The sequence below is a fragment of the Strix uralensis genome, chromosome 8 (assembly GCF_047716275.1).
Source record: "Strix uralensis isolate ZFMK-TIS-50842 chromosome 8, bStrUra1, whole genome shotgun sequence".
NCBI lineage: Eukaryota > Metazoa > Chordata > Aves > Strigiformes > Strigidae > Strix > Strix uralensis.
Window position 1 is genome coordinate 1,821,647 of NC_133979.1, and position 24,182 is coordinate 1,845,828.

The window sequence follows — 24,182 nt, forward strand, 5'->3', positions numbered from 1 at the left end:
GCTGCCCATGGTGCCATCCTTCTTCTGACTCTTGCCTCCACGTCTGCAGCGCTGGATCGTGCTCAGTGCTGGTAAGGTGCAGAAGGAGGAAATCTTGGCTGCTGGTGTCTGGGGCCAGGGGCATTTTGGACCTCTGCCTCCTGAGCCACTGGAGGAGGACGGGGCCTGGGAAGATGCTGTCACTGTGGAAACACTGAATTTTCATGATATCAATGATTTAGGACACTGTTTGGAGTCCTTATCCTGGGGTTAATTAAAAATCTCCATGTTGTTTGCACTGCTAAGAGGTCTTGAGTTTGCACTGAAGTTTATATTGAATATATTTATCACTATGATGCTTCCCCAGACAAATTACCCTAGAATTGAGGTTGTTTAATATGAAGAGTTAATGGGAGGCCTCAGTTGAGGAGCTCATGCAGGCTCAACATGCTATCTTGTTTTTCAGTTAGAAGCCTTAAATGAACCCTCAGTCCAAAAGGAAACACTTGATCTTGTAAAGAGGAAGCAAACACAAACAGCACAGAAAGAAACGAACCTTTCACTTCATGGTTGTAGCAGCAGATCAAACACGGGGGCTGCTTGATGTCTAATTTTCTCCTTTCACCACAGTTCTGACCACTGGAGCCCAGGTTCTGTTTGTTTGGGGGGAGTACCCGAGGGTAGGTGGTATTATGAAATGTCTTCATCCTGTGCCGTGGGCTGCAGTGAGGGGGAGAGCAGTAATCTTTCTAATCTCATTAATCTTTCAAATTACTCTTTACAGCACCATTGTTTCCATAAACAACTATTCTTAGTAGAGGTGGTTTCTTCAAGTGATCTTTGGGCCGGCTGCTGTGCTGCCTGTAAAACAAGTGATGGTCAGGTTTGACACCTTTCTGAGTGTGTAGGGCTCTTAACACCCCATGTAAAAATACTATTTTATGGGCATTAAGTCTTAAGAAATCTGCCTTATGTGGCAACCAGAACTCCCAGCATGTGCCATGCACTGAAACACAAAATAAAACGGGTGGGAGGAGAGGGGAACGATGGCCGTAAGCGGAGGGCGATAGCAGCGAGCTTACGAGCAGCCAGAACGGCTGAGGGTGCTCCTCGGTGCCCTCCTGGCTGGGGGCAGCGCTTTAGTCTCACTCTATGTGTACCAGTGTGCTGAAACTCACAGAGATGGGCTTCTGCAGGAGCCTGGGATGGAGGAAAGAGCTGGCGGCTGACGTGCATGGAGCCAGGAATGATAATACCGGGCACTGACGCCATCTTCTCTCTCGGTGTCTGTCCCCTCACCCCAGGCCCAAGCACGGAGCAGCTGTTGGTGGCGGGCAGGGGCTGACGAACATTCCGTTACACAAATTTGAAGTGTTTTGGGGGGAAGGAGCTGTTTCTCGCTGCCCTCAGTCCATGGGGGAGCAGGGAAGGTTTCCCTGAGGCGCAGGGTGATGGTGAAGAGCTGAGCGGCCGTGCCAAGCACCGGGCGCAACTCCAGCACGCTCCGCTTCACTCCCTTTTTTTTTTTTTTTTTTTTTTCCCCTTTGTAATCACTTCTGCTTGGGAAGAATTTAGGTCTCAGAAAAACATTCAAAGCCCTTTTTTGTGTGAACAGCAAGACAAAACCTCTCAAAGCCTGGGGAGGATTTTGGTGGTGAAAGCCCTCTCTGTTCCTGGGGTGCACTCATTGGTGGGGGTGGTTTTGGGCATGGGGCTCCCCCTCGGCAGGGCTCTGCGCCCCATAAATACCCAGCGCACGGCTCTCGCTGTGCATTTGGCTGCCAGAGGCTCAGGCCCTTCCCTGGGGAGAGAATGTACAGCCAGTGAGTATCTCCCTGGGCTTTGGGAGGGAGTCACTGATCGCCATCGTGGTGCGGCATTGGCTGGGGGGGTTGCTGTGAGGTTGGGGGTCAGCGTGGTCCAGAGGGGAGGAGGAGGATGATGGGGGGTGTCTGTGCTGCTCCATCCCATGGTGTGATTCTGCTCCAGGGGGACGGGTTCATCTCCAGGTACTGGAGGATGGTGGAGATGGTGGAGGGGAAGGACTGTGACCCCCACAGCCCTATTCCTGGTGTGTATTCACAGGCTCTGCAGCAGATAAAATTGGAACCTTTTACCAAATAATTCCGAGCCACTCACTCCAGTACACTTTGCTCAAAGAAAAAAGGAATTTTTGCTTCCTGATGATTTGGGCTATCCTGAATTTGTCCCCTGGGTGAGGGGGTTTGCCTGCAGGGCTGTGGCACGGACTGTCCTGTCAGTATTCCCTGTTCCATGTTCTCCGGACAGTTTATGGGTGGCTGCAGTAGCTGGTCAGAGCCCTCGGAGCCTTTTCCCCCACAAAGGCTGGTGTTTCTCCCTTCTGCTCTCTTATTTGCAACTCACAGATGAGTCCATCCAGGAAAAAAAAAAACATCCCTCAGGGGGGAGCTTTCAAAGCTATCCCAAAATCCATCTAACCCCGTGTCTGCTGGCCCTTTCAGAGTCGAGCATCCTGCTGGAGGCTACAAGAAGCTCTTTGAGACGGTGGAGGAGCTGTCCTCACCGGTGACCGCCCATGTCACAGGTTGGTGTGGGCTCTCCCATCTCCTCCTGCCCAGCTTGTGTTCTTGGGAGCTCATGAGCCATCACAGCTCGGAGGCTTTACAAGGGCCGGAGCGAAAGGACCTGACAGGGCTGGTGTATTCTGGGATAGAGGAAGGACAGATTGGTTGGGGATCTTTAGATGTGTTGATACTCAACATCGAATTAAAGGGGCTACAGGAAAGGGGGGAGGAACTCTTGATCAGGGGGGTAGGAATAGGACAAGCGGTAATGGGTTTAAACTGACAGAGGGCAGACTTAGATTAGATGTAAGGAAGAAATTCTTCCCTGTGAGGGTGGGGAGGCCCTGGCACAGGTTGCTCAGAGAAGCTGTGGCTGCCCCCTCCCTGGCAGGGTTCAAGGCCAGGTTGGACGGGGCTTTGGGCAACCTGGGCTAGTGGAAGGTGTCCCTGCCCGGGGCAGGGGGGTGGCTTTAAGGTCCCTTCCCACCCAAACCATGCTGTGATCTTTGGTCAGTCTGTAGAGGAAGAAAAAAGGATGGTTCCAAGAGCTCATGCATGTTTAAAAACCAAATGTAATAGACATTTTAAAAAAAAATATTTTGAAGTTTTGTTCTTTCTGTTGACACAATCAGAATTACTTGGTCTGATTTGCCGAGGGCTGTGCATGTGCCAACGCCATGTCTTCCGCAGGCAGGATTCCCACCTGGCTGCGAGGAAGCCTCCTGCGATGTGGTCCCGGCTTGTTCGAGGTGGGCGCAGAGCCCTTCTATCACCTCTTTGACGGCCAGGCACTCCTCCACAAGTTCGACTTCAAGGACGGGCACGTTACTTATCACCGAAGGTACGTGGCAACTTTCCAAGCAAAAAAGAATAAATACCAAAGCATTTGCTCGACTGTAAGTGCTGGGTTCAGGCTCTGCTGCCCAGTGCATGGGAGGTGCTGGTTATATCATGCAGTTATTGGAAGAGTTTTAATGGTGCAATCCCTAAAACCAACCAAAAATAACTAAAACTTCCTCACAGTTAGCAGAAATGCAGCTCTTTGTACAGATTACAACACATCTGGAAGAAGAGGGCAGGGAGGGCTGGATGTAGCTGCCGTCAGGGACGGAATGACATCGTTGTTTGAAAACTGGGATGTGTTTTCAGTTGGAACCTGCTGAGCTATCAACTTTCAGGTGTTTGGTGTGGAATATTTAAGCAAAGCCTGTATTTCCCATCGGCTTCAGCTCCCTGCCAACCAGCCCTTCCCAGGGCTGCGGAGTGGGGGGTGGTTGCTGGACCCCACATGCTCCAGTGGCATCATGAGGCTGTGGAGACCTGCAGCTTGCAGAGGTCTCATGAGGCTCATCACAAGAATATTCCTGTTGTAATTACATAGCCCGTTGCTTTTTTTTTGTGGCTACGCCTGCACTGTGCCTTCCCCTCCCCAGGTTTGTCAGGACTGATGCTTACGTGAGAGCGATGACCGAGAAAAGGATCGTGATAACGGAATTTGGCACCTACGCGTACCCAGACCCGTGCAAGAACATCTTTTCCAGGTACCTCGGGGTTGTGTAGGCATTGCAGCGATGTCCTACGGTGCTTCCACTCCCAAGAAGCCCCTGATTGCCTGTCCGTTTTCCTCTGCTCAGGTTTTTCTCGTACTTCAAAGGTGTGGAGGTCACTGATAACGCCCTCGTTAACATCTACCCTGTTGGCGAAGATTACTATGCCTGTACTGAGACCAACTTCATAACCAAAATTAATCCAGAGACGTTAGAGACAATTAAGCAGGTGGGTCTTTGTACTGTGCTTCTAAATAGGTGGAGGAGTAAAACTAAAATGAAAATGTTTAATAACAGCCTCTTCCAACACGGCAAGGGTTGGGCTCTGTCAGGGACGCAGAAACGAAGCTGTGAGGGTTAATGAGAGCAGAGTCACAACGAGCTTGTAAATGAACCCGCTGCTGCTCCGAGAGGAGGCAACGGGGTCTGGGGTCTGTATCCACCTGTGTGGGTTGGGGTTTGCAAACTGGAGCTAGACAGCAGCCTGGCTGAAGGGGACCGTGGCCGGAGGGTTCCTACCAGAGCTTTGCTGGTGCCTTCACTTACGTCGGAGCCGAACTGCGTTTACCCCGACGAGCTGTACAGCACAGAATTCATGTTTTGGAGGTTTCTCTTTGCTGTCACCAACATCCAGCCTGCGGAGCCTTTCCTTTCGCACCCCAGGATCCCAAACTTCTCACGGTAACTGTGTCAGCTCACCTGACCATCCTGCTGCTCTCCTTTTCACAAGATGGAGATTTGGGTTTAGAGAAGAACTTCTGTGCCTGAAGTGAGGACGTATTGACCTACGTCGCCTTGCGGAGCTGGTGATTTCCCACCTCCTGCCGAGAAAGCTCCTAACTTTCTCCGTCTTGCTCTTCAGGTGGATCTCTGTAAATACGTGTCCGTCAACGGGGCAACGGCTCACCCCCACGTTGAAAATGACGGGACAGTTTATAACATTGGCAATTGCTTTGGAAAAAATTTTGCGCTTGCTTATAACATCATACGGATTCCTCCGCTTCAGGCAGGTCAGTTAATCCCACCTCTGGGCAAACGGAGAAAATCTTGCCTTATAAATCATTTTTTTAATCCTTTGAACGAGTTTTGTCATCAAGTTACTTTTTTTTTAATCTTTAGATTTTATTGGCTTTTTTTAAGTAACAGAAACGTTCTCTTTAAAACACTTCAAGGCAGTTTCTAAATCATGAACTTCCTTTGTGTTAAAGGCAGAAACTTGCTGGGTAAAGTCTATAAATACAGACTAAGCATGGGTGAAACCCTCCGTAACCCTGCGCCTGTCCCGTTGCAGACAAGGAAGACCCGATGAACAGATCGGAGGTGGTGGTGCAGTTCCCGTGCAGCGACAGGTTTAAGCCCTCTTACGTTCACAGGTAACGTTGCAGGGGGGGCAGTTGGCTGACTGACGTGGGGTTTGTCCCAACTAACTCTGGTGAGCTTGATCTGCTCCCCGTGCGTTTCCAAACAGCTTTGGGCTGACCTCGAACTACATAGTGTTTGTTGAAACGCCGGTGAAAATCAACCTCCTCAAGTTCCTCTCCTCCTGGAGCCTTTGGGGAGCCAACTACATGGACTGCTTCGAGTCCAACGAAACTATGGGGGTAAGTGGCGGGTTGTAACAAACTGGGCTGGACTGGGCAGCCAGCCAGCCCTGGACTGGGAGGTCCATCCTACTGCTGTCACCTTCGTTTCTCTGAGCCCAAATCAAGCTGCTGCTTGCTTTTCAGGTCTGGCTTCACGTGGCAGAGAAAAAGAAAGGCAGGCTCCTCAACATCAAATACCGCACCTCGGCCTTCAACCTCTTCCATCACATTAACACCTACGAAGATAACGGGTTTCTGATCGTCGACCTCTGCACCTGGAAGGGGTGAGTCCCTCCCCCGATGGAATTGCCTCAGCACTCACACCGACTCCCTTGACCCACCTAAATATTAATACATGACACGCAGAATATAGAGTGTGAAAGTTATCCAGAGGCGCAGAGCACCTGTTTAAAACTCATTTTCCAAGAAAAAATTGATTTTTATCTTTACTTTGCCTATATCTTTAATAAGTTTAGTGACTGCTGAAGGGCTGATGTGATTTTGGCTCCCAGGGCTGCGATGAGCAGGATCTGGTTGAGGTCTGAATGCTGATTTTTGCCACACAGAAATGTGGCACCGAAATGGTGATGCCCAGCCCCGCGTTGGCTGCGTAGCCAGGGCACCCTGAGCTGAGATCCCAGCCGCTTCTGCAGGGTGCTTGGGGTGAACATGAGCAGTTGCTGGGTCTTCCTCTGCTGAGGAGCTGAACCAAGACTCATGTTCCCTGAATTTTAGTAAAAAAACAGCTGCATGTGACCCTGGCATTTGCAAATGCCATCTGTGTTTCTGTCTGTGATGCCGTTTTTGTGCAGGTTCGAGTTTGTTTACAATTACCTCTACTTAGCCAACTTACGAGCCAACTGGGATGAGGTGAAGCAGCAGGCAGAGAAAGCCCCGCAGCCCGAAGCCCGCAGATATGTGCTGCCCCTCACCATCGACAAGGTACCGGGGACGGCTCCATGGTGCCTGCACCTCCCCTCTGCGAGGCTTGTGGCTGAGCAGTGCTAGAGCCCTGCCTGACCCCACTTCATTCAAATTAAACATTTTAGTGGTGGGGGGAGCCTAGAGTACGGGTCTTTTGGAGGAACTTTTTATTTTCTTTAGTTGTTCAGTGTTAATTCTGTGAGACCCCCCTGCAGTGCTGGGTCAAGCTCTGGGGACTCCAACAGCAGAAGGACACGGACCTCGTCGAGCGGGGCCAGAGGAGGCCACGAAGATGCTCGGGGGGCTGGAGCACCCCCCTGTGAGGACAGGCTGAGAGAGTTGGAGGGTTCAGCTGGAGAAGAGAAGGCTCCAGGGAGACCTTAGAATAGCCTTAAACGGGCTACAGGAAAGGGGGGAGGGACTCTTGATCAGGGGGTGTAGGGATAGGATGAGGGGGAATGGTTTTAAACAGACAGAGGGAAGGTTTAGATGAGATCTAAAGCAGAAATTGTTCCCTGTGAGGGTGGTGGGGCCCTGGCACAGGTTGCCCAGAGAAGCTGTGGCTGCCCCCTCCCTGGAAGGGTTCAAGGCCAGGTTGGACGGGGCTTTGGGCAACCTGGGCTAGTGGAAGGTGGCCCTGCCTGGGTCAGGGGGGTGACACTGGATGGGCTTTAAGGTCCCTCCCAGCCCAAAGCACTCTGATTCTGCGACTCCCCATGTGTTGCAGAACACGTGTGTCTTTAGGAGCCCAGGAGGGCTGTCATACAGCACGGTTTCAGCAGCAGACACTCTTACTGCACTATTGCTAAGAAAACAGCAGCAGCAGCCATCCTGCAGCTCGATGAGGCTCTGCCTGCACTGTTCAACGCAGTTTGCAACAGATCTCTGCAAACAGACTAGAAAATTTGTTTCTCCGTTTCTCTTGGGTATATTTCTTTGTCCCAGGCTGACACAGGCAAAAACTTGGTCACGCTGCCCTACACGACAGCTACAGCGACCCTGCGCAGCGATGAGACCATCTGGCTGGAGCCCGAAGTTATTTTCTCAGGGCCACGCCACGGTACGATGACGATCCCGAAGTGCAGCCAGCAGCAACACAAGCACCCCCTGCACCCCACTAATCCTCACACTTACCTATTTTTTTTTTTTTTGTAGCCTTTGAATTTCCACAGATCAATTACAAGAAATATGGTGGGAAACCTTACACGTATACATATGGGCTGGGGCTGAATCACTTTGTCCCAGACAGGGTAACTATCACCCAACGGGCAAGGCATGTCTTTTCCATGACCTTTCAGTTTAAGGACAAAAAAAAAAAGAGTGTTTCTGAGATGTGGGGTTTTGGGTTTTTTTCCCACCTTTAGCTTTGCAAGCTGAACGTTAAAACAAAGGAGACATGGGTGTGGCAGGAGCTGGATTCATACCCATCAGAGCCGATCTTCGTCCCCCACCCGGATGCCCTGGAGGAAGATGACGGTAATGCTGGTTCTGTTTAGTCCATGGCATCGCGGTTGGGAAAGCTCCTGGCTCCTTCTAACACTGGTGGGAAGTTTGAGGAAATGGGAAAATTAAGACCAAATGAAAACCAAGGAGGAGAAAGATCTCTAGGTGTAGATGACCTCTTGTCCTCATTTCCCAGCCTTTTCCCATCAGGAACTGCAATATTTAAAGAATTCCAGGTAGCAGAGCTTTGTAAAATTTAAACCAAGCGTGTTTTCTATTCCTAACCCATCCTCCTCGTGCAGAGGTGGAGGGAATTCAGGCTCTGTCACTCGAGGACACACAGTTATACTCATGCCCAGCACTGTACGTGTTCCTTCACACGTCCCCAGCCCTGTACCTGGCAGCACTTGGCCTGAGAGGGTGTCCACTTATTCCCTCAATTCCTCCTCTCTGAACAGGATTACGTGAAGCTGGGAGAAGTCTTAGCTCTGCTAAGAGCCAACTCTCACTGGTTTATACAGAACCAAATTTCGTATTATATGTTTTCAGTTCAGAAAAGTGCTTGTGCAGGGGATTAAGTCCCACCGAAATGGTTTAAGCTTGTTCTTAAAAGCTTTCTGTAACTGAAGTAGGCAATGTGCATTTTAGAAATATTTTAATCCAGTCTCACTTCCTGGGTCTTGAGCCCCTGCAGAAGCACTCTGAAAGCTGAGTTCACACCAGGCTCCGTGCTCTGCCCCCTTCCCCCAGGCCGTGCCTGCCGCTGTCACGGTCTGTTCTCGTGTTCTCCTGCGGTGGGTGAGCTGCGGAGCACACAAAGAACAAACCCCCCAGGAGAGAGGATGGCCTGTCCCCCACAGGGATGCCAGCACCCAGAAACGGGCATCTTGTCACATTAAACCTCAGAAGCGGAATTATAATTTATAAATTAGTTCTTAATGTTGAAAAAATGGACAAATTTGATATATATTCCAGTCAGTGATGTTTGTCAGCCCCTGTAGTAGCTTTTCATAGTTCCTTTTCAGAACAAAAACATTTCTCGGAGTTTAAAAAAAAAACACCTCTAGGAGCTACCATGCCCCAGCAGCCCAGGCTGGCAGGATGACGACAGCCAGAACCCAAATTAGTACGAGAAATAAATAAGCCATCTCCCCATTTACTTCAGAGCTGAAGCTCAGGTGGTACGGGGGGGATTTTGTGGTGTCCTGTGTGCAGGGGGTGCGCTGGCCGTGCCTGGGCAGCAGGGACAGGCTGCATGTTTCTCACCTGCCAGGGGTGGTGCTGAGCGTGGTGGTGAGCCCGGGCCCAGGGCCGAAGCCCGCCTACCTCCTGGTCCTCAACGCCAGAGACATGAGCGAGGTCGCCAGGGCCGAAGTGGAGGTGAACATTCCTGTGACTTTCCATGGACTCTTCAAAAGAGCGTGACCGCCACCTGCAACGCGCCCCCTTGGGCTGCTTCCGGCTCCAAAAAAGGTGCAGTCTCTGCTTACGAGCGCTGAAATGACCTAAATTCCTTCCACATCACCTGTTATTTGTATGGCTGTGTAATTAAGATTGAACATTTCAGTGTTGTTGATGACTCTTCAAAATACTTAACCGGGTGTTTTTCAAATACACCCTCCTGGCACAATTTTCAGATGTACAGTGCTAAGAACTCTACAGTTAAACTTTGTCGTTTTAATTTTGTTTTAATTAAAAAACAAGCTGCAGCAGAGTCAAGGGTGCATGAAACAGCACAGTGTAAACTCAGTACTTGTACATGTGGTAATATTACATAGAACAGCCTCTGTGCTCTGTTACATGCTTTGAGGAAAGGTCATTTTTAGCCTAATCTGAAATATTATGGATTTAAATCCCCTCCTGGTCACTCCTTTAGCATCCTCAGAGCAATCGGAGTGGAGCCTTTCCATTGTGGCTTTGGAACTCAGAACTGGCAGGCCCAGGGCGCTGTGGCAGGCCGCATTTTAGCCTTTTCTAAGGCTTAAAACTGCACACCCTCTTTCCCATTTCTTTTGTCAAAGTGCAGTTCTGGCTTTCAGGCTAAAACATGAATGTGAAAAAAATCAAGCAATTGTTACCACCTGGGATGAATTTACTTCCTTAGAGTCCTACAGACTCTCAGCTTAATCCTTCCTTTTCACAAAACAAATTTCCAACTTACGTAGTAAGAGGCTATGGTTCAAAATACAAGCTTATTGTTAATAGACATAAAAATCCAGGCTTCTTGTTTGTCAGTAGTGGTTTAACATTTTTATTAATGGTATCAAAGAATTAGAAAATCATTGACACTGAGGATTTGTAGTGCCTATACTAACTTTGAAAGGCTGATCATTTGAAAGCGGCTGCCCCGTTACATCCTGATGACAGGATACTGACACGGAGACACGACCCGGTACTTCTGCTGCTCCACAATCTCTAAGCACTGTGCAATCACCTAATTAAAAACAAGAAAACAACATAAGCAACAAGCCTGTGAAACAAAAAAAACCTAGTAAAACTTCCTAGTTATGCACTCATTCAGTAATGCATTTGTTCTTACTTTTTGCAAAACAATGAACGTGTAAAATGAGCAGTTGTGAACAGGGTGTGGGTGTAACATGCCACTGGGGCAGGGAAGGGGAACAGAAAAAAGGTCCTCAGCCCCCTCAAAGTTCACCCATTGCATACAGACACCACTAAAGCATTTTAAAAGGCACAGTGCTGACAAGAGAATTACTTCTGGAACATAGGGAAGCTATTTTGCTATAAAACGCCAGTGAGAATATATTATGTGATCATCCATTTCTGTTAGGACATAGCTCTGCTCTGAAGATTCCAATTGCTTATCAAAAATTAGCACAACATCCTGCTTTTCCACATCTGTCTCTTTTTAAGTCATTCTTGGTGTCTTGTGACAACAGGGGCTGAAAATACAGAACTGCTTTTGGTTTTTGAACACAAGAAAATTCTCCATCTTCCCTTGCTACTGGAGCACATGCTGTCTTTTAAATGCCTATTTTAAGAAAAGCACATTAAGGATTGGAATGAGCACATGCTGTCAGTTCAGAGAAAGCTAAACATAAATTCCATCGATTAGCAAGAACTGTGATAAAGTAGCAAAACAATATTGTAAAAAAACAGCAAACGTGAATTGTGGGGTGCTGGTGAAAATTACCTGAGAGTAACAATGATTCATTTCAATTATCACGTGTTTTCTTTTCTTTTTCCTAGAGAGAGGTAGACTTGGGGCTCTAGTACTAGAAAATATTTCAGTGCTCTCCCATTATCAAAGTTCCCATAAATGCCACAGAAAATACTTATAAAAAATATTTATTAAAAAAAATCTAAAAAAATACTTAACATCTACTTAGTACCATAACTATGTACCATATTCCTAAGGATTAATTGACAACAAGCTGTATTTGTGATCTTTAAGTAAACAAGCTTCAGAAGTGCAAAGAACATTTTAAGTATTGCTACTAAACAATCTAACAAGGAAAAAGAACACAGGTGGCAGCTTTCAGAAAGAATCTAATGGAGTGGATGTCTGCCAACTTAAAAAAAAAAATAAAAAGGCAGTGGGTGCATCCCACATGTAAGCAGCAAATTACCAGCAAGAAGAGAAGGCTACAAAAAGAAACATTCTGAGACAAAAGAATGGAAACAATGTGAATGGTGAAGAGCCTGAACTTAAAGAGTGAAGATATGGGTGATGATGCAAGAGCAAAAAAGAAAGGATTCAGATATGGAATCAAATGATAAAGTTAATTAAGAGGTTCAGTGAGGAAATGCTGTAGTCAAGTAACCAGAGTTCAACAGAAATTTTTTGGATAGATTACTGGGGAAGAGAAAAGATGAGAATTAGAAAGCTAAATTCCACGGGAAATGGAGTGAGAAGTGGGAGACCCAGTTCTGGGAACCAGCATGCCGCTGACCTTGAGTGAGTCCTAGGCTTACACGTTTGCTGCAAGATCCTTTTGAGATCCAAGAATAAAATGTACTGTAGGGGAAAAACCCACCTTTCTAGTATTTTGAGGTAGAATTACACCATCATCCCAGAGTCTGGCAGAGGAATAAAATGCACTGCTTTCTTCCTCAAGCCTGGAGAAGACAGAGTATTAAGCTTTATTTTATTACAAAAATGTAATAAAAGCCATCAGGCCAATAAAACAAAACCAGAGATGAAAAAGGGATATAATTCAATCTCAGACGAATGTGCAGTACTACTGATAAAATTAATTAGAATCCAGCAAATAATACCCAACAGGTCTGATAATTCTGCAGTGCAGAGCACCTTCCACAGTCAGGTGATCACCACTGTTTAACAGACAGATACTAATACAGAATATCTTGATTTGGGGTTCTATGGTTTGGGGGTTTGGTTCTTTTAAGTCAAACGTTTGTGTTTCCTTGAGAAGATCCTAAGAGCAGACATAGAATTCCACGGAAATTTAAAATATTTTTCAGTAGACTCAAGTTTGCTTTACTTGTTTGGGATGCGTTGATCTTTAAGAGGAACAAAAGTAGGTAATTTAACTAATTAAATCCCAGCGTAACTGCAAGGGTTTATATTTAATGTCCTTACTTTTCTTTCAGATGTTTTAGCTCCGATTCATCTCCTGTACAGTCATTGTCCCCAGCTTGTGGGACTGTGGAGAAATGTCTCGAATCCACAAGAGCAACTCTTGCATTAGGCCACAAGAACAGAAAGTTTGGACTGAACGATCTCCCACACTACAAAAAAACCGGACAGTACCAACTCATTGAAATTAATCACAAAAAGATGGCCGTAGGATGACACAATCAAGTTCAAGGCAGAATGTAACACAGTTTAATTTGTAAAGCGTTAACGATACAGCTCCTTTACCGTGACAGCCCCAGCTCCTGTATCAGCACTCACACCCTGTGGTAGCAACCATCCCAATCCCCACTGCCTTCAGTATTGCTGGTTTATTATTTCCTTCTTCCTCCAAGCACTCACATGCCAGCAGCCTGAAGCATACACAGTACCACGACTGAAGGAGACGTGCTCCTTCATCGCCCAAAACGTGCTGCGAAGGAGGATTTGGTCCCAAGAAGGGACGTTTTTCAGATAACCTGGTTTTTAGGACTGGCTCTAGGTTCTTAGATGCAGACCAAATTGTTGGTAATCACATCTTGTGTTGCGTTTCTTTAGAAGTAGTTAAAATAACGGATCGAGTTCACTGTCTGTAACAACAGCCGACTGTGTTTTAGAAATGAAGTGCTGTGAAATCTTGGTATAGTGTAAAAAGTCAATTAGCAAACCCATTAGATTGATGCCACCCGTACCATAACATAACTTTCGCTCCCATAGCAGCCACCAACCACAATGGTTATTTTCGGAACAGCAGCACAGGCGACAGCAGCCATCATGGAGGCCTGGGCTTTTAATCTGTTGGACTGAGCCTCTGCCTGAAATGAAAATAAAGATTTTAGATCCTCGAAGCCTTTCTTCTGGATTCCCTCCACTCTCACCAAACTTAATTTTCTAGAACATTTACTTCTTCACAGTTCTGTACAATCATTTCTTCCACAACAGTAAGACAGCATCATTAACTACCACAGCCCATTATGCACTTACTTTACAATGTAAATCAGCAAAACAATTATAACCAGTGTGCAAAAACCTACGCTACTGCGCAGCCCGAGCTCTCCCAGGCTTTAGCAAAGCTCAGATACAACACAATTATGCCAGGCTTTGTCTTAAGTGCTGCTGACAGCTGGGAGGAACGGGGCTGCAGAAAGAGATCAGAAAATGTAATGCAGGTTTTACTGTGAGGCTCTCTGTAGCCCAGGACAACACATGCTGTACTTTAATGCCTTCACTCTTCTAAAAGAGAAATATCTCTCTTTCTGTGGAGCGCAGTGGTACCAGAAGAATCAATAGGCTGTATTTCCATGTAAAAAGCGCTATAAATTCCAAGTTTTACAGCTTGCATTGCCAGCTGGACAGTGCCATTTTAGATAAACATACAGGCCTGCTTAAAATTAGAATAAAGTGAGAATGCTAATGGAAAGATTTAAGAACAAAGTAATCATGATGGTTTGAACCATCAAGAGTGGTTGTAACAATAATTTTCAAAATAACCAAAAGTAACCTTAAATACAACAAGAACTAGGAACTGCTTGAAGTAAACATATTGAACTAAAACTGCCGTACCTGTGAGATGCTCGTTGGCTCTGCTGTATGTGGAGCAGTATTTTGGAAAAAGAGAATGGGAATGCTCCGCTGGCTGCACAGCTGTACGAAGTGGCTGCCCTTGAGAGAAGCATCGTGAGTCAGCTCCCCATTGTTAGCCACTATCCCCACCAAGTGCCTACAAGACACATGAACATTTTCACTTTTGAACCTAGAAATTATGAGTATGTAGCTCATATTGCTCTGAAGGATGGAAACATAAATATCCGTACACACACACACAGACCTGCCCTTTACAGAAATTCAGCATGTGCCAGGATGCGCACACTGTGGCATTTCACTCAAGGACCCTCATGTACCTAACAACAAGAAGTCTCACAGCATCCCGATATGTAAAGCACGGAAGTATGAGCACGGATTAATACCCAGAGGGCAAGTAAGCTACAGGTGACCTGTCAGAGTTTACACTGCAAGACAACGTACAAGGTGTCAGGACTCTGGCCCCTCTCTAATGCCTGTAACATACAACGTAACAGTCAATCTGAAACGTTTATACTTTCAACCTAAAGAGGCTCTAAAAATATATTCTACTACCTTATTATTTTTCATATGCTTAGACTGGAATTTTATGTGCTTCATAAATGTGTCAATACTACAGTCTGATCTGAATTACGCAAGGTTTCCTGTATGGGTATTATCCCATCTCCATCCCATGGGAGAAGGGATGCTAGCTTTCCACTCAGTTTGGGAGGGAACACTTCTAAAGATGCTGTTTCTTATTTCTTAAGGAACCTGTTGAGACTTCAATGTTCCAAGTGTCTGGCTAGTAGTTTTTGTGAACAAACACATCATTTCACAAAATCACAAAAACCGTCCATTTGTAATCACTCTCTGCTGCTATTGGCCTGAGATGTGGTGAACTCAGAGCTCAGAGGCAGAATATCAGGCTTTCTAGAAGTATTTTATTACCAATTCTTGACTTCATAAACCTTGTTACTGGAATACTGTAAAACCTGATGATGATATGAAAGCTGTTTAGACAAATTTTGATAGTGAACTGTTCTAGCCTTACCCTTGCACATGGCCGAATCCCGTTACTAATGTTGTTCCATAATTAGCCTTGAATTCCTGGAATCTGCTTCCATCCATCAGACGGCTCAGAATCTGCAAAGATGCACAGTCCTTACTACAGAAATTGAAGTGAAAATAGGATAGTTTTGCTAAAAGATATGCTCTGTTCAAATAGTAACGAGACCTCTATAGCACAAGAAGTCAACCTAAATGAGCATAGAAGGCCCTTTTTATGTCTTACACTCTGCTAAATACTCAATATGCACAAAATAGCAAATTTGTGTTTACGTTTCATTACCAACCGTGTGTTCTGAGCCAAAGTTCAACTCCAAAATTATTTCAGTGTTACAGAGCACAGTTGTTCATGTACGTAAAAATGCTGTAAAAAACCCAGAGTTTGTGTACATAAGAAACACTCAGCAGCATATTGCTCATGTTTTTTTCCAACACAGTTTAAAAGCTGCCTTCAAAGCTATGCTGCTTTCCACAGTCAATCCCCTTAACCGTAGGAATTTACCCCTGGAAAAGGTACTGGATTCACATCCTTGGAGACTAAATCTCTTCTAGAACAACACAAAGAAAATAGTGTGGACAGCTCTGCAGGGCTCTGCTTGTGCATTAGGGTCTGTCCCAGCCTCAAACAAGCTTAATTTGAGCTTTGTTGGTTTTCAGGCAGTATTTTCATTAGACATTTAAGTTACAAGGTAGAGTCTTGACTACCTGGGTGAAAAAAAAAAAAAGGCAGGGGGAGGGGGGAAACAGGACACTAAGGGGTGCACGTTCTCAAGGCAGCCAACTCAGTACAAGCATACTGACATAACAGCATCTCAAACAGTGCCTGGAAACAGATGGGGATCAACTGGCATAATCTGTAATTATCTCTAGCAGGTTTTCAGCTTAAATATTTTCTATAATTCTACAGAATTGTTGCCATTCTGCTTTGTTGCAGACTCGAGACAGTTTGGCAACTGATTAGGTAATGATACGGAGTATCACAGACTTCAGGATTCTCCAAAAGAAAACAGCCTGTTGCTTGTTAATCTGGAGCTACTGGCCAGAGGGGACTGAAAGGACGAAGGCACTCAGTATCTGTCACCTTACCAGCTTTACAGGAAGAGAACACCTGTAATCTCGTGGGGCCAGGCCCAGGAGCTCATCAGAACTGTACAGAGGACTGTCATGCTCTATGACCTGCTCTGGCAGTGGATCGTAATTTAACGTTGAGATAACATTTCGAATACATTCATAGGCTTCCTTTTCTGAAGATGCAAAATGGTCACTACAGCCACTGACTCTAGGAGAGAGAGCAACATTAATTCGTACTGAATTAATGAAAACTGAATTCTGATAGAAAAAAACAAACTAAAGGAAAAACCTTAACGTGCACTGTGACTCTCCAAACTCTGTGAGAATATTGCATCATTTTGTTCTGGTATGAATGAGTTGAAAGCAGTACGTCAGTGGAATTTCTGTGCAATCCAACCCCAAACGAAATTCCCTGGATATAGACAATAACTTATTACATGTATTGCGGTTATCTGACTGCCACACTAGTATTTGTTTTTGTGAGAAAGGTAAGGAATCTGGTTCCCATCCACACAGCACAGAATGCCAAGAACAAAGAAGCAAAGCCACCCTCTTTCCCCATCTAGAAGGGAATAACTATTCTGACAACTACAGCAATTTCTGACACAGAAAAACAGCATTAAAGAAATGGTTAGATAGCTACTATCAGGTTTATTTCCTCTTTGTTCATCTCCTGCTATGAAGCCCTCATTACAGCAGAGGCAGGCAGGCTTTCCATTTTTCTTCTCTGCTTCAGGTACTTTTACAAGCATTCAGGTTCTTCTCTGCAGCAAGTTAGTCTGGTGTCTTCAGAAGCAGAGAAGACAAATGGAAAGAAGACATAACACCTCTCCACTCATCAGTCTAGGGAAGAAAAATGAATTTCTTACCCATTTTCCCCACCATCGCAGTATCTGAACACTCACAACTGGTTTTTTTAATGTATATATCCTGATAACGTTTACATTAGGAAAAAAAGCGAGACCATCCCTCTTCAACAGCTGGTCCCTCTGAGGCACAGAGGAACTAACCTGCCTGAAGTCACTCAAAGAGTATGTGGAAAAATGGGGAACCAAAACCAGGTTTGTCCAACTCCTGCTTCGCCCCATTAACATCACTTAATTTTACTTCCATTAAGCTGATCTAACAAAAAAACCAACCCCGTCCCCGAAAAGGAAAGCAAACAGTAATAACACGTTCTACTTTTGGCCCTGATCCTGACCTCTGTACTTATGTGAGATCTCTATCAGAGTGCGTGTGTATATATATACACACACGGTGGAAGTGGAAAGTTCCTGTGGAGAGTAGTAAAGCTGAAATTACAATGCCACGTTGCTTTTTTCATTTCAAAGAGTTATATCTAGCCCCATGATACTCCCACATATATAACTGAATACCACCAACCTTTGTAATAACTCCTGTATCATTTCTACCGTTTTTTTTCACTGCGTGTTTTTCGGTCCTTGAGGACCATATTGCATCCTGTCACTGGAGCAGCTTCAGGCACATTAATTTAAGATAAAATGAGAGTTTCTTTAAAGCTAAGTATGCTGAATTCTCTGCTATTTTTGAGACTTATTTCACGTACTCAGAGTGAAGTTTAGCTCCTCCTAGGTCCTCGGGAGACACATACTCTCCTGTAGCAGCTTTTACCAGCGGTGGGCCAGCCAGGAAGAGAGTACCGATTTTATCTATAATCACAGCTTCTTCTGCCATGGTTGGCACATAGGCACCTCCGGCTACGCAGGAGCCACACACCACTGCCACCTGAAGGGCACGGAAACCAGAACAAATCAGGGTGCTGGGGAGAGGAGAATGGAAACACAAAACCATTACATTTATTTCAGAAATGTTCAAGAGACTGAATCGCAGCTTGGGGAACAATGAATTGGAGAGAGAAATACCAGCATGAACAGCAATGCTGGTTTGGGGAGAGTTCAGCGTTTACGCTGAAATAACCCAGAGATCTGATGCTTCTCCATCATGATCAGACAGTAAACACTTAGAGCCTTGAGGCTCAAGTATTCTGTAATGTGAGATACTATTTGCATCTCCCTTCCCCACAAACAGAAAAGGTGAGCTTTAGGAATTTTTTTGCATGTTTGGGAGTCGTTTCTAGAATCTGTATGAGAACAAAGGATTTTTCAGAACCCCTCAAAGACACTCCACCGGCTGGTACTCCGAAGGACACTGTACCTGAGGGATCCTCATGGCAGACATTATCGCTTCGTTGTAGAAAAGTCTGCCACCATGCGACTTGTCAGGAAACAGCTCTGACTGGCATGACAGAGAAAAGACAGTTTCAATATGAACTACAAAAGCCAACACTTCCTCCTCTTCATTCACTCACAAACGCCTTGTAACCGACTCTGGGAAGGTCGCCACTAACAATCATACCTGAAATTTTCATGCACAGCCTTCGCTCCAGTATTTATTCCCCTTATACATCGTGCAATTCCACAAAAATACCCACGTGTTTTGACAGCAGAGATAAGTTTTGTCATTTTTTGTGAAACTAATTACATTCTACGCAAGCTGAGACTGTAAACATGGAGAAGGGGAAGCTCATGTTCATACTTTATCTGTGAAATGACTTCAGCACAGTTTCCCTTTTTACTTAGTTTGTGACACAATTCCTTAAGTCAGGTAAAAACTTTTTCTGTGTGTTTGCTTTCCGTCTGGAGAGGGAACAGCTGTAGTCTCTGTGATAATATGACCTCTGTACATTGGAAAGTCGCCTGTGCAAATTCTCCTTCTACAGTAAGAATTTTTAAAACTACATTTTTAAAGGCCACAGAGGTTACTGCATTACTATCACAAACGTTACATTAAAACAGTGGTTTTATAGATTCTGATGTTGAAAATAGAAGCCTCAAACAATGTACTAATTTATTAAAGACACCAAAGCATTTCAGCACACTGAGGAATATCCATCCTTGGTCAGCCCTTTGTCCCCCCACCGATATTCAAGTTTCCAAACTCTATTTAGATGCTAGACACAAAGTCATCACCACTGTTACAAATCTTCAAATAATCTCCTGTGCTCTGATTTGTGGACAAAACTCAATTTAAGTACAGCAGACAATGAAAGTCAGCCAGTCAAGAAAACACAACATAAATCTGAGGTTTATTGCTAAAAGTTAGTATGATTAAGATCATCATAGGTATTTTCTTCTATGAAGTGGTGCCAGTATTACCTGTAGTGGTAGGAATGCTCCCCCGCTGTCAACAAGGTACACAGAGAGCAGTCTGTTCTGCATGGCTATTTCTTGAGCTCTTAATTGTTTCTTCACTCCAATTGGATAAATAGTTCCTCCTTTTACAGTTGCATCATTTGCCATGAAGACACACCAGACCCCACAGATTTTGCCAATTCCTGTAAGTGGTACCACAGATACTTATCAGTACTCTCTAAAATACCATAGATGAAACAAGGGGGCCAAATTATAGCCAGGATGTTCTTTCAGTAATATTGTATCAAGAAGCTGCAAATTAAGTTGCAAATACCACACAGGGAAGAAATCTATTGCTCTCCTCTGGAATAACAAGCTGAAAGCCAATGACATTTAAAAAAAAAATCTAAATGACAGAAGACAGAACTTGAAACAAACTTCCTCCTGGTGACAATAAAAATACATACAAGGAAAAAATACATAGTTTGACTTTCAACTCTTGAGATAACAGGGAAGGTAGTTAAAAATTACCTATATAAAACTGAAAAATGTGACAATCTGTGACAAAAGACAGGATTTCATACTCTATTCTTCTGGTTACTTTTAAAACTGGAACTTCTCTTCAAAATGCAATGAAAGGACTTGTCTATAATTTGAAAAATATTACAAAATAAATGTCACAGCTCCTGTGTCTCACAGTAACTTGGTCCCCTTTCCTTTAACAGACAACAGCTTATTTGACACATCACCCTAAATTTTTTGGGACAAAAATCAGTAACTGGTAAGTAGAATAGATTACTAAATCCAGAAGAAATGAAAAAACTTTTTTCTTTAAAGGTTTCTCCCGGATTCCCCAGCACAAATCGCAGAAGAATAATACAGCAGGGGCTGAACTCTTCTATGTTGGGAGCACTAATGGATAGAGCTGATGTTCACTTTTCCTAGGAAAGCACATTCTTAAGATACTAAAATAGTCCATAAAGCTGATTACATGCATCCTTTTCCTCTCCCAGTAAGAACAACCACCTCACCTTCAGTGAGCAAGGCTGGGAAGGTGTGCACCACGTACAACTAATGTACACAGCCTACAAGCACTTGCTCGTCGCTGCACCTCTCTAATTAAAGCTCACGCTGGTTCAAACCCTCTTCCCTCTGGACTGCATCTCCAACACAGGCTGCTCAAAACAACACCCTCAACCCGTATCCATCTTTGACCTAATATGAATCGTATTTAAAGGTATGAGCAACGCAACCAACAAACTTCATCGACTTCCTGTTCCATCTACTCGTAGAGGCGCTGCAATTACCAGTCAGGCACCCCGCCGCAGGGACGTCGCCGTAGGGCATCTCGAGGCCTGCCAGCGGAGACAGCTCAAGGAAAGACTCATCATCAAGTAGCAACTTCAGGCGTTCACGAACAAACAGCTTCTTGTTTCTCTGAGTATGACGCAAGATGGCATTTTCTCCCCCTCCTTTACTGACCATCTCTAGCAATTCTGAATATCTGATTTAAAGAACAAAGTTTCAGTCAGTGAAAACCACCTTTACTTACAAATTGCCCTTTAGCAGACTGAACATAGTACTTAAATGTATTGCACAGTTTTTGTATCCATGGTATGAAAATGAAGATGAATTCGCATTTTTGCATTATTGTTTCTTGTAAGAAAAGGCAAAGGTTACTTAAAGCAAGCATTTTAGTTTGGTTATTCAAAAATTGTCTAATAAAGACAAAAAAAAGAGTGAAATAACATAAATATTCTATCTGTAGTTTACGGTCACAGCTAGCAGCCATTATTAAGTCTCCATCCTCCTGTGGGTGTTGCCCATATACGCCCAACACACAGTATTTTACAATATATGATCCTTCTTAATCTCTGCCAGCAACCCCAGGAGCAGAGTACTGATGGGGGCTGATCACCAGCGACTAGCGCTGACTTTGGGAGATACTGCCCTACAACAACATTGGCCTATAAACCTGCAGCTATTATAAGACTATCCTAATTTGCTAGTCCCCAATCAGCATGGACACTTGCCTCTGTGTTCCAACTACTCTAGGGAAGAACCCAGTCAAGGACTTCCTCCTTCAGTTCCCCTCAACAAGTTTTTCTGAGAGGCCTCAAGCATATTCTGTACCACGGAAGACAAGACTTTAAACGTAGTGAACTCTGCAGTGTCACTACAATCACGAAGAGAGGAAGGGATTACCAAATGTTATTGTCACAGCAGCATCAAGTACCAATAATGAGTTGAATAAACTGTCAACAAATGTGGTATCTCAAATAATTCTGGTCTTAAATAAACCAGGTTCTTTATTTATTTAAAATATTTTTTGTCAAGATGGATCATCTGTAACTAAAAATACTGTTTGACATAACTACGCACCACTCTGTACGTGACTCCATTATCTTATTGTGGCTTCCTGCAGACTGTAGAGATTGAAAAACCTCAGGAGAAAAAAGCTAAGGATTTTTAATAATGTCGTAAATGCCACCACAGGAGGGCACAGTGTGTTTTCCGTAGCTTTCATGTATCATTCCTCTGAACAAAGGCGTCTGAATTTTTGCCATCTGATCTTTAAGGACAAACACACAAAATACATTTTCCTGCTTTTATCAGTGAATCACAATTAATTGCAATAACTGTTGCCTACTCCTTCAGGAGGGATCTGTAAATGCGAGTCACTATTTATGTCTTCGCATTCAAAATCGAACAAAATTTTATGAAGGTCTAGAAAAAATACTTCTTGGCAATATAGGCAAAACGACGTCACATGGCACTATTTTAAATACAGCCTGCACCTAGATTTAGCCACTTAAGTCAACATTTAGGCACCTCTTTGGGGGAGCTGAAATTTTTAAGGGCTGATTCTTGTAAAATTCACACTGCAGAGAAGCTGCCTGAGAAAAGAGCAGCCAGGAAACTAGTTTAAGCTTCAAACTGCTTAGGTGGAAAACCCTACTTTTAAAAGTTTTTTTTAATCTCTGGACATTTAATTAGCATTCTTCCTATGTTAAAAGTTCCTTAAAATGCCCCTAAGTAACTCGCAACATCATCTCACAAGTAGCAACACTTTTAAACCACCACAAAAACAGTTTTATTACCTTTTAATAACAGCCTCACTGTTCCTTAAATTTTCTTCAAACACATGTCGATACACAGACAGGATACGTCCATCTAAAACAGGGTAAGTTTTGGCACACCGCCTATATTTTGCTTTATTACTTACTAAACGGCAGCAAAGCATGTCGCGTGTCCTTTTCAACCCCTGATTCTGCAGTACGTGTGCTGGCAGTTTACCGTGACACAAGTCCTTATACTTTCTTTCAAAAACGTGATTTAAGGTTTGTAACCTTGGGAGCTGCGGAGGTGTGGCGTTGGGGTGCAGCCTGCCAAGGGAGCGCAAAGCCACGGTGTTCCACATGACCCTAAGAGCTGAAGGGAGAAGAAACAGCATTTATTGCCAAAAATTAAAGCTCCAGATTCCCTCGGCTGAGGAGGCTGCGGCGGCACCGCCCCTCAGGCTGGGGTCGTGAGGGGAGACCCCCGCTTCCCGCCCTCGCGCAGGCCCCGCGGCCGGCGGGAAGAGCCCCTGAGGGCCCGCGGCGCGAGGGCGGCGGGAGAAGCGGCCCGGCCGCGGCCTGCGGGGCTCAGGGGGGCCGGGAGCGGGAGAAGCCGCCAGGAGCGGTTCCGGCCGCGGCCTGCGGGGCTCGGCGGAGCCGGGCGGCTCCTCAGCGCCCGTTCTCCGGGGCAGGCAGCGCGGGCCCGCGGGGCTCCCCCGGCCTGCACCTCGGCCCCGCTCCCCCTCCCCGCCCGCCACCACGCTCCCGCCGACCCTTACTCGGGCAGCTGCCGCCGAGCCCTCCGCTCCGGGCCCGCCTCTCGGGGCGGCCCCGCAGCCCACACGGCGGCCCGCCTCCGGGTGTCCGGTGTCCGGTGCCCGGGCTGGGCCTGCTCCCGGCGCTGCCGGCTGCCTCCTCCCCTGCCTTCCCAAGGAGACGGGCTGGGGCCGGGTTCCGCTCGGGCTCAGCCGCCCTGGGGACCCTCTCGGAGCAGCGACCTCCCCCCGGGGCGGCCCGGTGCCCGCTGAGGGCCTCTGGATGGCGACGGCGGGGCCCGCGCCCTCCGGGAAGGCCCCGGGTAACGCTGCGAGAACGGTAACGTCGCCTTGGAAGGGCAAACGTTGCCAAAATAACCCTGGGAGCAAAGCGAACTGCGGCTGGAGGAAATAAGTGCAATTATATATGCAGCGTGCGGGTTTGATTCATAAATTAGACGTTGTGGGGCAATATCGAATGTTACAGACCCGGCTGTACCCTCAGAAATGACGCGCTGGTTCTTCGCTCGCCGTTAAAATACCGGATGGCCGCAAAATGTCGCCTTTTCAACATCCTTTCATGCAGCGTATTCCATGTCCTACGGACAACGCCGCTGGGCACTGGTGGGAGACATTTTGAGTGACGCCATTCCTCTCGAGAATGGTTGTAAGCCGTTCGAAGCTGTAGCTGCTCAGTCAAAATGCCTAAATGCTTTCTAATTAAGTTTATCATTAAAATATTAAAATGAATTTGATTTTCTTTCCTTCCATACCTCATCCTGTCCCCGGGCTGCTTCAGTCAGTTCGCTATTGTTAGTCGTGGCATAACCTTCTAGAAATTACTGTGTGTTGCCTTTCAGCGACTTCATTAAAATGCATTCCTGCCAGAAAGCTCTTT

At 45.6% G+C, this 24,182-nt stretch overlaps 2 protein-coding genes across 3 annotated transcripts; one reads left to right on the forward strand and one right to left on the reverse strand.

The window, feature by feature from the left end:
• The first annotated feature begins 1,765 nt into the window (after nucleotides 1-1,765).
• RPE65 (retinoid isomerohydrolase RPE65) lies at nucleotides 1,766-13,479 on the forward strand. 2 transcript variants are annotated; one of them, XM_074875779.1, is made up of 15 exons: nucleotides 1,766-1,802; nucleotides 2,463-2,545; nucleotides 3,216-3,366; nucleotides 3,959-4,066; nucleotides 4,160-4,301; nucleotides 4,935-5,082; nucleotides 5,364-5,445; nucleotides 5,541-5,673; nucleotides 5,800-5,939; nucleotides 6,468-6,597; nucleotides 7,525-7,639; nucleotides 7,735-7,829; nucleotides 7,944-8,055; nucleotides 9,296-9,495; nucleotides 12,598-13,479. In XM_074875779.1, the coding sequence occupies exons 1-14, from the start codon at nucleotides 1,792-1,794 to the stop codon at nucleotides 9,445-9,447; spliced, it is 1,602 nt and encodes a 533-aa protein (XP_074731880.1). In that variant the 5' UTR covers nucleotides 1,766-1,791; the 3' UTR covers nucleotides 9,448-9,495; nucleotides 12,598-13,479. The 2 variants fall into 2 exon arrangements, with proteins under 2 accessions (XP_074731880.1, XP_074731881.1); XM_074875780.1 differs by lacking the exons at nucleotides 7,525-7,639; nucleotides 7,735-7,829.
• On the reverse strand, nucleotides 10,244-23,858 carry LOC141946778 (methylcrotonoyl-CoA carboxylase beta chain, mitochondrial-like). Its single transcript, XM_074877145.1, has 14 exons — nucleotides 23,774-23,858; nucleotides 23,309-23,686; nucleotides 22,572-22,902; nucleotides 20,778-20,974; nucleotides 19,495-19,673; nucleotides 18,494-18,574; nucleotides 17,886-18,064; nucleotides 16,334-16,526; nucleotides 15,234-15,325; nucleotides 14,183-14,339; nucleotides 13,312-13,434; nucleotides 12,587-12,735; nucleotides 12,021-12,102; nucleotides 10,244-10,456 (listed from the first exon to the last, which is right to left on the reverse strand). The coding sequence occupies exons 1-14, from the start codon at nucleotides 23,856-23,858 to the stop codon at nucleotides 10,373-10,375; spliced, it is 2,310 nt and encodes a 769-aa protein (XP_074733246.1). The 3' UTR covers nucleotides 10,244-10,372.
• Between the last annotated feature and the right edge of the window lie 324 nt (nucleotides 23,859-24,182).

Excerpts from the sequence above, each read along its gene's own strand:
- RPE65 (XM_074875779.1), top strand. Across the intron at positions 2,546-3,215 it reads GGTGACCGCCCATGTCACAG|GCAGGATTCCCACCTGGCTG; the intron begins GTTGGTGTGGGC and ends TGTCTTCCGCAG. Across the intron at positions 5,446-5,540 it reads AAGCCCTCTTACGTTCACAG|CTTTGGGCTGACCTCGAACT; the intron begins GTAACGTTGCAG and ends GTTTCCAAACAG.
- LOC141946778 (XM_074877145.1), bottom strand. The coding sequence starts at position 23,858 with ATGTTGAAAAGGCGACATTTTGCGGCCATCCGGTATTTTAACGGCGAG. Across the intron at positions 22,903-23,308 it reads GCTCGGCGGCAGCTGCCCGA|CTCTTAGGGTCATGTGGAAC; the intron begins GTAAGGGTCGGC and ends TTCTCCCTTCAG. Across the intron at positions 14,340-15,233 it reads GGATTCGGCCATGTGCAAGG|GCACTTGGTGGGGATAGTGG; the intron begins GTAAGGCTAGAA and ends TGTGTCTTGTAG.